General features: G+C 40.9%; 1 protein-coding gene across 3 annotated transcripts in view; it reads right to left on the bottom strand.

The window, feature by feature from the left end:
• The window catches only part of EGF (epidermal growth factor), a 221,387-nt gene that overhangs the window by 168,763 nt on the left and 39,162 nt on the right, over positions 1–13,462 (bottom strand). For all 3 annotated transcript variants that reach the window (XM_073571963.1, XM_073571964.1, XM_073571965.1), the window contains exon 2: positions 7,605–7,804. In XM_073571963.1, the coding sequence (XP_073428064.1) occupies positions 7,605–7,804 (200 nt within the window). The remainder of the gene's footprint in view (positions 1–7,604; positions 7,805–13,462) is intronic.

The raw sequence follows: 13,462 nt of genomic DNA, 5'->3' as shown, positions 1-13,462 counted from the left end.
TCATGGGTGAGTATTTTTGTGGTTTGTTATGTTAATATTTATTCCGTAAAAGACAATGGCTTCGGGGAACAATGTGACAAGAATTGGTAAGTATGTTACTCTATGTTATATGTACTGTATGTCTATGTATGTATTGTATGAATGTATTGTATGTAGCATGCATGTAGTATGTATGTAGTATGTATGTAGTATGTATGTAGCATGTAGTATGTATGTAGCATGCATGTAGTATGTATGTAGCATGCATGTAGTATGTATGTAGTATATATGTAGCATGTAGTATGTATGTAGCATGCATGTAGTATGTATGTAGTATGTATGTAGCATGTAGTATGCATGTAGTATATATGTAGTATGTATGTAGCATGCATGTAGTATGTATGTAGCATGCATGTAGTATGTATGTAGCATGCATGTAGTATGTATGTAGTATATATGTAGCATGTAGTATGTATGTAGCATGCATGTAGTATGTATGTAGCATGTAGTATGTATGTAGCATGCATGTAGTATATATGTAGTATGTATGTAGCATGTAGTATGTATGTAGCATGCATGTAGTATGTATGTAGCATGCATGTAGTATGTATGTAGCATGCATGTAGTATGTATGTAGTATGTATGTAGCATGCATGTAGTATGTATGTAGCATGCATGTAGTATGTAGCATGTATGTAGTATGCATGTAGTATATATGTAGTATGTATGTTACATGTAGTATATATGTAGTATGCATGTTGCATGCATGTAGTATATATGTTGTATGTATGTTGCATGTAGTATATATGTAGTATGAATGTAGCATGTATGTAGTATGTAGTATGAATGTAGCATGTATGTAGTATGCATGTTGCACGTAGTATATATTTAGTATGCATGTTGTATGTATGTAGCATGTAGTATATATGTAGTATGTATATAGTATGTATGTAGTATGTATATATGTAGTATGTATGTAGCATGTAATTTTTTTTTTATTTTTTTTTACATTCAACACATTAGCCGAATGATGGGACTACTACAGTCCCATCATTGGCTAATGTGTCAATCACTGTCATGGTAGCAGGCATCGCCCAATGGGACTTGTAGTCCCAATCGGACGATGCCTGCACAGACCCCCGAAGCCTGCACAGCCCCCCGGCAGGCTGGCACAGCCCCCCGGAGCCTGCACAGACCACCGGCAGGCCGGCACAGCCCCCCGGCAGGCCGGCACAGCCCCCCGGGGCCTGCACAGACCACCGGCAGGCTGGCACAGCCCCCCGGCAGGCCGGCACAGCCCACCGGAGCCTGCACAGACCACCGGCAGGCCGGCACAGCCCCCCGGCAGGCCGGCACAGACCACCGGAGCCTGCACAGACCCCCTGGCAGGCCGGCACAGCCCCCCGAAAGGCCCGTACAGACCCCAGAGAGGCTGTACAAGGCAAAAACAGGGTTTTTCTTATTCCGATACCGGAAGTCCCATAGACTTGAATGGGACTTCCGGTATCGGAATCGGCGATACCGATACTTTTTTTTAAGATCGGCCGATCCATTCCGATCCGATACTTTGAAGTATCGGACGGTATCGCTCAACTCTAGTTGTGAGCATTATACTGTGTTTTTTTGTAATATATTCACTTCATCCCTGTCTGATGGGAAAGAAATAATCTTGAAATGCAATTAACCAAGGGTAAATAACTGACGTGCTGTGGGCACATGGATGATGTCACCCCAATTGTGGGAAAGTCTGCAATTATGTGGCTAAAATTATTTTCATATAAAAAACCACATACAGATGGAAAGGAAGCAACTATGGGAACAGGCAAACTGGAAACAGGATGGTAGAGAGAATAGAACAGTAGAAGTGGAAGGAGGTAACCAGTAGAAAAGGACAGAAAGATGGCAAGTATCAGCACTGGCTCATTTTGTGGCTGCTGATAGTTTATACTAATTTACTTATCATTTATATGTTAACACAATGGGCTAGTCCCTTGCGCTACATTTGCACCAGGTACCTTTTTGCATCACTCCTCCCATTTATTTAGATCAGGGTTCCCCAACTCCAGTCCTCATGGCTCCCAACAAATCATGTTTTCAGGATTTCCTTAGTATTGCACAAGTGATGGAATTATTATTATTAACCCCTTCACTACCAAGGGTGGTTTGCACGTTAACTACCTGGCCAATTTTTATAATTCTGACAACTGTCCCTTTATGAGGTCATAACTCTGAAACGCTTCCGTGGATCCCGGTGATTCTGACATTGTTTTCTCGTGACATATTGTACTTCATGTTAGTGGAAAAATTTCATTCATATAACTTGCGTTTATTTATGAGAAAAACGGAAATTTGGCGAAAATTTTGAAAATTCCGCAATTTTCCAACTTTGAATTTTTATGCCCTTAAATCACAGAGATATGGCACACAAAAAAGTTAATAAGTAACATTTGCCACATGTTTACTTTACATCAGCACAATTTTGGAACCAAAATTTTTATTTGTTAGCAAGATATAAGGGTTAAAAGTTGACCAGCGATCTCTCATTTTTGCAACACCATTTTATTTTTACGGACCACATCACATTTGAAGCCACTTTGAGGGGTCTATATGATAGAAAATACCCAAAAGTGACACCATTCTAAAAGCTGCACCCCTTAAGGTGCTTAAAACCACATTCAAGGAGTTTATTAACCCTTCAGGTGCGTCACAGGAATTTTTTGAATATTTAAAAAAAATTAACATTTAACTTTTTTTCACAAAAAAAATTACTTCAGGTTCAATTTTTTTATTTTACCAAGTGTAACAGGAGAAATTGGACTGCAAAAATTATTGTGCAATTTGTCCTGAGCACGCTGATACCTGATATGTGGGGGGGAACCACTGTTTCGGCGCATGGCAGAGCTCAGAAGGGAAGGAGCGCCGTTTGACTTTTTCAATGCAAAATTGGCTGGAATTCTGATCGGACGCCATGTCGCGTTTGGAGAGCCCCTGATGTACCTAAACAGTGGAAACCCCCCACAAGTGACCCCATTTTTGAAACTAGACCCCCTAAGGAACTTATCTAGATATGTGGTGAGAACTTTGAACCCACAAGGGCTTCACAGAAGTTTATAATGCACAGCGGTACAATTAAAAAATCATATTTTTTCCACAAAATGATCTTTTCACCCCCAATTTTTATTTTCCCAAGGGTAACAGGACCCTAAAAGTTATTGTGCAATTTGTCCTGAGTACACTGATACCCCATATGTGGGTGTAAATGACTATTTGGGCACATGGCAGAGCTTGGAAGGCAAGCAGCGCCATTTGACTTTTTTGGCTGGAATTGAGATCAGACACCATGTCGCGTTTGGAAAGCCCCTGATGTACCAAAACAGTGGAAACCCCCCACAAATGACCCCATTTTGGAAACTAGACCCCCCAAGGAACTTATCTAGATGTGTGGTGAGAACTTTGAACCCCCAAGTGCTTCACAGAAGTTTATAACGCCCAGGCGTGAAAATACCCAAAAAAAATTTTTCCACAAAAATGATATTTTTGCCCCAAAATTTTTATTTTCCTAAGGGCAACAGGAGAAATAGGACCCCAAAAGTTGTTTTGCAAATTGTCCTGATTAGGCTGATACCCCATATGAGGGGGTAAAACACTGTTTGGGTGCATGGCAGGGCTTGGAAGGGAAGGAGCACCATTTGACTTTTTCAACGCAGAATTGGCTGGAATTGAGATCAGATGCCATGTTGCGTTTGGAGAGCACCTGATGTGCGCAAATAGTGGAAACCCCCAATTCTAGCCCTAGCCCTAACCCTAACCCTAACCCTAGCCCTAGCCCTAACCCTAACCCTAACCCTAGCCCTAGCCCTAGCCCTAACCCTAGCCCTAACCCTAGCCCTAACCCTAATGGGAAAATGGAAATAAATACATTTTTTTAATGTTATTATTTTTCCCTAACTAAGGGGGTGATAACGGGGGGTTTGATTTACTATTTATGGCGGTTTTTATGTTTGACAGCTGTCGCACGCTAAAAGACGCTTTTTATTGTAAAAATAGTTTTTGCATCACCACATATTGAGAGCTATAATTTTTCCATATTTTGACCCACCGAGTCATGTGAGGTCTTATTTTTTGCGGGACGAGTTGACGCTTTTATTGGTATCATGTTCGGGCATGTGACATTTTTTGATCGCTTTTTATTTCGTTTTTTGGTGGGACGCAGAATTTACAAGAACCAGCGTTTCATGAATTTCTTTTGGGTGGTGCGTTTACGCCGTTCCGGGTGCGGTAAAATTTATAAGGCGGTTTTATTCTTCGGGTAGGTACGGTTACAGCGATACCTCATTTAGGTCGTTTTTTTATGTTTTGCGCTTTTATGCAATGAAAACAATTTTATATAAAAAATAATTATTTTTGCATCACTTTATTCTGCGAGCTATAACTTTTTTATTTTTTCGCTGATGATGCTGTATGGTGGCTCATTTTTTGCGGGACAAGATGACGTTTTCAGCGGTACCATGGATATTTATATGCGTCTTTTTGATCGCGCGTTATTGCACTTTTTGTTCGGCGGTATGATAATGAATCATTATTTTTTGCTTCGTTTTTTATTTTTATTTTTTAAGGGGTTCACTTAAGGGGTTAACTATTGGGACAGTTTTATAGGGCGGGTCGTTACGGACGCGGCAATACCAAATATGTGTACTTTTATTGTTTTTTTTTTTTTTATTTCCAAAAAATTAATTTATTGGGGAATATTTTTTTTTTTTTTTTAATTTATTTGGCGATTTTTTTTTAATTATTTTTACACTTTTTTTATTTTTTTTTTACTTTATTACAATGTCCCATGGGGGACATCACTGTCCTGTGACAGATCGCTGATCTGTCACATCACAGATCACTGTGACAGATCAGCGATCTGTCACAGGCACTGCACAGGCTTCCTCATGCCTGCGTTTTGCAGGCACTGAGGAAGCCAGCTTCCTGCAGGCCCCCGGAGGTCCCCGTCGCCATATTGGATCCGGGGACCTGCAGGAAAGGAGCCCCCACAGCAGCGCTGCACATTGCGCTGCCGTGGGGGGCTCAGGGAAGCACGGAGGGAGCCCCCTCCCTGCCGATGCTTCCCTTTAACCCCCGGTACACCACAATCGTGTTTGATCGCGGTGTGCAAGGGGTTAACGTGTCGGGGGCGGTCCGTGACCGCCCCTGACACATTGTGCCGGGTGTCAGCTATGATAATTAGCTGACACTCGGCTGCGATCTGCGGCGCTCACCACGTGGGCACCGCTGATCGCGATGACGTAATATTCCGTCCATGGTAATTAGGTCCATGGTCACATGGACGGAATATTACGTCAATTGTAGGTAAGGGGTTAAGGCATCAGAAATTGCCGCAGGTTCTCTCACCTGTGAAATACTAAGGAAATCCTTAAAACATGATCTGTTACTAAGGAAATTCTGAAAACATGATCTGTTAGGGGCCATGAGGACGGGAGTTTGGGAAACATTGACTTAGATTGTAAACTCTTATGAGAATGCTATCGTCTTTCGCCTCAATGTTTTTGGGGAAGTGGGGTTCACCTCATTGCTTTTAATTACTTGCTATTTAATTTATTATTTTTCCAATTGTAAAGGAATGTGGAATAAGTTTGTGTGTTATTAAAAAAAAGATGATGATTATTATTATTAGTGGTAGTAGATGCACATTCAGTGACAAAGAAGAAACATTTTGCAGAGTACTGAAGCGTTAACTATAAATACTTAAAAAGTTGATAAAAACTAAATACTTTTGTTATTGTCTCATTGAAAAAGTAGTAGGCATACCCTGCATTACCAGGTGGCACAGAAGACATTTTTTTTCAAAATATCAGTGGAATCAAGCTAAAGAACAAAAATAAAAGTTCCAGTCTTAGGAGAATTAAGGAATTTGGAACTCCCCCCAACCTCTGCACTTCATTTGCCCATATAGACTTCACAGTCAGACATCAGTGAACCAACACAATGCTTCATGTAGTCAACTAACTGCACAGCAGAAGTTAGGTAAGTTATCCTGTGAACTTCGAGGACAATGGGCTGGGGCACCAACCCCACATCAGATGGGCATAGGGCAATAAACTGGAACAAAATGCTACAAACAAGGTGTAGGGGCTTAAAACCACTGGACATGTGGAGCTGTCTTATTTTTTCTTCCGTTCTCACTCACTTCTATCCTCTTCTTTTATTTTGTTGTTTGGTGACTTCCTATACTCTGACTAGGGTAAAAAGTGTAAGGTGTAGGAGGTACTCATATTAAGTAAGCAATTTTTGGGTTGTGGAGTTATTGGTCTTGCCCCAATCATATGTTATAGTTAAGTCTTCAGATTTCGACACAACAAAGTTGCACTTCAGGGTCAAGGACTTATTTACTTTCTGTTATACTATTATGATGATCTGATGTGTGTATGTATGTTTTCTATGTGTGTGTAGCTATGTATGTTATTTTTTTTGTCCGCATTCATTGTCTAATTTGTTATTGTTTATTATGTCTTGAGGCCTTACGCCCTCAATTTATTTGCTTTCCTACATTGCACTGTATAATAGTCCAATAAACACTTTTGAAATATTAAAGATCAATTCTCCCGATAAACGAGCATTTTGCTTGTTCATCGGGTAATCGGCAGCTTGTTTACACTGAAAGATTATCGTGAACGAGTGTTCTTTCAGTTTAAATGCAACTTTAGACTTTAAGCCACTGGAAGAGAAACTAATCGAAGCTATTAGTAAGAAGAGAATAAAATGGAATAAACCACTTCATGTTGCGAACTAGGATTTGAAATATATGGCATATGGGTTGGAGACATCTGCATAGGTCTGCCATAAGCAACTTGCCTATGACTTGATATACAGTTGTGCTCAAAAGTTTACATACCCCGGCAGAGTATTTGCTTTCTTGGCCTTTTTTTCAGAGAGTATGAATGATAACACCAACATTTTTTCTCCACTCATGGTTAGTGGTTGGGTGAAGCCATTTATTGTCAAACTACTGTCTTTTCTCTTTTTAAATCATAATGAGAACTGTACATGTTATTGATTAATTGTTTTATATTTATATAATCTTATTTTAGGACTGATATTCTATGCAACATTCACAATCATCTCTATTCCATTCTCGCTATTGCTAACAGTTTTAAACGAAGGATAATGATATTACAAAAAGACATGATAGTGACCAGTCATGTACAGAAATAAGATTCTTGAAGTCCTTTATGAAAACTATACAGCCGTCATTATCTAGCACAAAAGGCAAATGCAACATTCTCACATACATGCCAAAAGGGGTTGGGAAGAATGTTCTCTTATGTAACCCATGGAGGAGAAGCAGTCACTGCAGTCCACATGCCTAAAAAACACTGATCAAAATGACATGTGTGTGCATGCGCAAGAGCAGGAATTCAATGAACGCCTAGCTAGGGATATTTTTAATTGATCAGTGAAAAAAATGTTGAAGCAAGCGACCATACTAGCCTTGTTGATGATTTTCCTGTCTGAATGGCTAAAAATGATGGTAAATACCTCCAAATATATGCTGTGTTATATTTTAGCACTAAATAAGCAAGCATGATAAACATAATCATATTTTTGTTCTGACACTTTACCTCACGTTTAGTTTTATTTAGAAATATTCTCTGTATAAAACCTCTGTTAGGATCAAGCCAGTAAAGTCTTTGTTCTTGATAGTCAAAATCCAGCAATACTGCCGATCCTGCGCTTCCCACTATTGTCTTGAGATTAGTACCATCAGTGTCGACACTGAGAATATCGTTTCCACGACTGATCAACAGGAAAGGTGTTGGACCTGAAAAATAGAGATAGACAAGAAATTATACATTTTTGCAAAATTTGTGCTTAAAGCTGTTTAACTGATTTAATAATGAAATATGGCATAGTCCATTAGTAGCTAGACATATTCAAAGAGTGTCTTGGGTGCATGGAGGGTTAAACTACCAGTAATGACCAATTTCCACAGATCAAATACTGCAGCTGCTGGTGGAGGTATTATCTAATTTGTTACTGTGCTGAAGATTATTTACACTGAACAGTGCAGTGTGAGAATATGCTAAAAATGTACACATTGCTTACGTAAATTGCAAATATATGATGAACCTGTCTATTCTACCTGAGAGATCAGATCTGGGACGACATAACTTCACTGCTGACACTTAATGCCAAGATAGATGGTAAAGGCCCCTTTACTTTTAGTGATGCACCAGCGATCCCGACCATGATACAACCCGGTCAGGATCGCTGGTGCATCTCTAAATGGTCGCTAGTGATCTGCCACACAGGCAGATCTCACAGCGATGCAGCAGCGATACAGCGGTCGTTACTTACCTTTCAGATATGGCGATCCTGACGTCCTCCCGTCCGCGTCCATGCGTCGCTCATCGGCACCAGCAGGAAGCGCCCGACGAGAAATGGAGCTGTGCGATCTCGCGCGATCAGCGACAGACAGCGGGGGAGCCGGTCGGAGGTAAGTATCACACATAGCGATATCGCTAGCGATATCGCTAGCGACATCGCTGCTGCGTCACCAAATCAGTGATGCTTTAGCGATATTGCTAGCGATATCGCTATGTGTAAAACCCCCTTAACTTACATGAGCCGGATAGACGCATTGTACCTTGAGGCACCTGCAAGTGTCATTCTCATATCCTTATTCTCTTTGTACTTATTTATTGGTGGCTCTATAATAGTGAATTTCCCTGACTGGAGTAAGATTTGTGGCGAGGTACCTCTTAATTAGTCAGGCACATCTCACTTCAACATGCCCCAAAATAAAGACCAAACAACAAATAGGAGGGCTCAGCATGGAAATATGTATCCCAAGCCTAAAAACTTGACATTTATTTAGAAAAACTTTAACCCCTTCATGACATATGATGTACAGCCATATGTTAAAGTTTGGCCACCCCTATTAATGTTAAGCTTTTTTCTTTATAACAATTTTGGTTTTTGCAACAGCTATTTCAGTTTCATATATCTAATAACTGATGGACTCAGTTATTTTTCTGGATTCAAATGAGGTTTATTGTACTAACAGAAAATGTGCAATCTGCATTTAAACAAAATTTGACCGGTGCAAGAGTATGGGCACCCTTATCATTTTCTTGATTTGAAGACTCCTAACTACTTTTTACTGACTTCCTGAAGCACTAAATTGGTTTTGTAACCTCATTGAGCTTTGAACTTCATAGCCAGGTTATCAAATCAATTAGAAAAGGTATATAAGGTGGCCACTTGCAAGTAGTTCTCCTATTTGATTCTCCTATGAAGAGTGGCATCATGGGCTCCTCAAAACAACTCTCAAATCATCTGAAAACAAAGATTATTCAACATAGCTTTTCAGGGGAAGGATACAAAAAGTTGTCTCAGAGATTTAACCTGTCAGTTTCCACTGTGAGGAACATAGTAAGGAAATGGAAGAACACAGGTACAGTTCTTGTTAAGCCCAGAAGTGGCAGGCCAAGAAAAATATCAGAAAGGCAGAGAAGAATGGTGAGAACAGTCAAGGACAATCCACAGACCACCTCCAAAGACCTGCAGCATCATCTTGCTGCAGATGGTGTCACTGTGCATCGGTCAACAATACAGCGCACTTTGCACAAGGAGAAGCTGCATGGGAGAGTGATGAGAAAGAAGCCGTTTCTGCAAGCACGCCACAAACAGAGTCGCCTGAGGTATGCAAAAGCACATTTGGACAAGCCAGTTACATTTTGGAAGAAGGTCCTGTGGACTGATGAAACAAAGATTGAGTTGTTTGGTCATACAAAAAGGCGTTATGCATGGAGGCTAAAAAACACAGCATTCCAAGAAAAACACTTGCTACCCACAGTAAAATTTGGTGTAGGTTCCATCATGCTTCGGGGCTGTGTGGCCAATGCCGGCACCGGGAATCTTGTTAAAGTTGAGGGTCGCATGGATTCAACTCAGTATCCGCAGATTCTTGACAATAATGTGCAAGAATCAGTGACGAAGTTGAAGTTACGCAGGGGATGGATATTAAAGCAAGACAATGATCCAAAACACCGCTCCAAATCTACTCAGGCATTCATACAGAGGAACAATTACAATGTTCTGGAATGGCCATCCCAGTCCCCAGACCTGAATATCATTGAACATCTGTGGGATGATTTGAAGCGGGCTGTCCATGCTCGGCGACAATCAAACTTAACTGAACTGGAATTGTTTTGTAAACAGGAATGGTCACAAATACCTTTATCCAGGATCCAGTAACTCATTAATAGCTACAGGAAGCGACTAGAGGCTGTTATTTTTGCAAATGGAGGATCTACGAAATATTAATGTCACTTTTATGTTGAGGTGCCCATACTTTTGCACCGGTCAAATTTTGTTAAAATGCAGATTGCACATTTTCTGTTAGTACAATAAACCTCATTTGAATCCAGAAATATATCTGAGTCCTTCAGTTATTAGATATATGAAGCTGAAATAGCCGTTGCAAAAACCAAAATTGTTATAAAGAAAAAAGTTTAACATTAATAGGGGTGCCCAAACTTTAACATATGACTGTATATATACGACATATGTCATGTCTCCCCCTTTAAAGCGGGCTCCGGCGCTGAGCCCATATCTTTTCCGGCACATGACAGCTGATTTGCTGAAGCCCTGCTATGTGTAGCACAAACGATCAGAAGATCGCAGCTTCAAGTCTCCTAGGGAGACTACTGAAGCACGTAAAAAGTGTAAAAAAATGGTTTTAAAAATATTTAAAAAATGAAAAAATATAAAAGTTCAAATCACCCCCCTTTTTGTCCCATTCAAAATAAAACAAAAAATATCAAAAATACACGTATTTGGTATTGATTTCAGAAACGCCCGATCTATCAAAATATAAAAATAATTAATCTGATCGATAAACAGCATAACGAGAAAAAAATTTAAAATGCCAAAATTACGGTTTTTGGTCGCCGCAACATTGCAATAAAACACAATAACGGGTGATCAAAATATGGTATCTGCCCCAATATGATTTCAATAAAAACATCAGCTCGGTGCCCAAAAAATAAGCCCTCACCCAGCCCCAGTTCTTGTTAAATGGAAATGCTAAGCGTTATTTATTTTTTTGTCTTTGGATTTTTTTTTCACCACTTAAATAAAGGAGAACCTACCGTGTATACTCGTGTATAAGCCGACCTGTGTATAAGCCGACCCCCTAATTTTGCCACAAAAAACTGGGAAAACTTATTGACTCATGTATAAGCCTAGGGTGGAAAATGCAGCAGCTACTGGTAAATTTCAAAAATAAAAATAGATACCAATAAAAGTAAAATTAATTGAGACATCAGTAGGTTAAATGTTTTTGAATATCCATATTGAATCAGGAGCCCCATATAATGCTCCATACAAAATACACCCCAAATAATGCTGCACAAAGGTTAATAATGGCCCCATAAGATGCTTCATAGAATACTATGCCCCATATAATGCTCCATAAAGGTTATGGCCCCATAAGATGCTCCATAGATTATGCCCCCATAAGATGCTCCATAGATTATGCCCCCATAAAATGCTCCATAGATTATGCCCCCATAATATGCTCCAAAGATTATGCCCCAATAAAATGCTCCATAGATTATGCCCCCATAAAATGCCCCCTAGATTTTGCCCCATAAAATGCCCCATAGAATATGCCCCTATATGCTGCTCCATAGAATATGCCCCCATATGCTGCTCCATAGATTATGCCCCCATATGCTGCCCCATAGAATATCCCCCATATGCTGCTCCATAGACTATGCCCCCATATACTGCCCCATAGAATATGCCCCCATATGCTGCCCCATAGAATATGCCCCTATATGCTGCTCCATGGAATATGCCCCCATATGCTGCTCCATGGAATATGCCCCCATATGCTGCTCCATAGACTATGCCCCCATATGCTGCCCCATAGAATATGCCCCTATATGCTGCCCCATAGAATATGCCCCTATATGCTGCTCCATGGAATATGCCCCCATATGCTGCTACACAGAATATGCCCCCATATGCTGCTCCATAGAATATGTCCCCATATGCTGCTCCATAGATTATGCCCCCATATGCTGCTCCATAGATTATGCCCCCATATGCTGCTCCATAGAATATGCCCCATATGCTGCCCCATATATTATGCCCCCATATGCTGCTACAAAAAAAAATGCCATACTCACCTCTCCTGCTCAGGACCCGGCACCTGTGATATTCACCTGTCCAGGGTCCATCGCTGCTCACCACTGTCTGCGCTTCCTCTCAGTGACTGTTCAGCCTGCAGAGGGCACGGCGCGCACTAACCACGTCACTGCGTCCCCTGCTGGCTAAATATCACGGACACAGGAAGCAGCAGACGGCGGTGAGCAGCGTGGGAACGAGGACAAGTGAATATCGCTACACTCACCCATCCTGGAACATCTCTGCAGCCTCGCTTCTCCACTGTCTCCCTTCCTGCCTTCAGCGGTCACGTGATAGCACTCATTACCACTCATGAATATGCGCATATTCATGAGTTTAATGAGCGGTACCACATGACCACTGAAGGCAGGAAGGGAGACAGTGGAGAAGCGAGGGGGCTGCAGAGAGTGCCAGGACGAGTGAGTATGATCTGTGACACCCCCACCCCCCCTCCCCCGCTGACCCCCAGGTATATGACTCGTGTATAAGCCGAGAGAGGGACTTTCAGCCCAAAAAAATGGGCTGAAAATCTCGGCTTATACACGAGTATATACGGTATATGTGTTTGATATCTGCAAACTCATAATGACCTGGAGAATCATAATGGCAGGTCAGTTTTAGCATTTAGTAAATGTGGTTAAAAAAAATTGTGAAATTGCACATTTTTTGCAATTTCACCACACTTGGAATCTTTTTCACATTTTTCAGTACATTATATAGTAATAATAATATCAATGTTGTTTTTCAAAAGTACAACTTGTCCCACAAAAAACAAGCCCTCACATGGTCATATTGACAGAAAAATAAAAAAAGTATAGCCTTGGGAAGAAGAGCAAAAAACGAAAACAAAAGAAACAGAAAATGGCCCGGAGGTGAAAGGATTAAAGTTATGTGCACACGTTGCAGATTTCGATGCGGATCCTCAGCGTTTTTGGACGCGCGGAATCCACAGTGTAATGCACAACCAAAGTTAATCAATGGGAAATCCAGAATTGGTGTGCACATGCTGCGGAAAAATCTGCTCGAATTTGTCAATTCTTTTTGTGGATCTGTAGCGTTTCTGCACCAATTGACTTCCATTGAGTCAGTCAAATATGCAGCAAAACCGCAGGTGTAAAAAGATTTGAGGTTTTGCTGCAGCGTTGCATGAGAAAAACTCTGCAGATATGGAGGAGGAAGAGTGTGTGGACGGAGACTATGTGTGTGGGCGGAGACTATGTGTGTGTGAAGAAGTTGTGCGTGTCTGTCTGCGGGTGTCTGTGTGTATCTGTGTGTGTACGTT

This window comes from Dendrobates tinctorius, unplaced genomic scaffold (genome assembly GCF_039654945.1).
Source record: "Dendrobates tinctorius isolate UK_male_01 unplaced genomic scaffold, ASM3965494v1 ptg000030l, whole genome shotgun sequence".
NCBI classification, from domain to species: domain Eukaryota; kingdom Metazoa; phylum Chordata; class Amphibia; order Anura; family Dendrobatidae; genus Dendrobates; species Dendrobates tinctorius.
The sequence above is the reverse complement of the archived record's forward strand: the minus strand, read 5'-3'. Positions and strand labels throughout refer to the sequence as shown.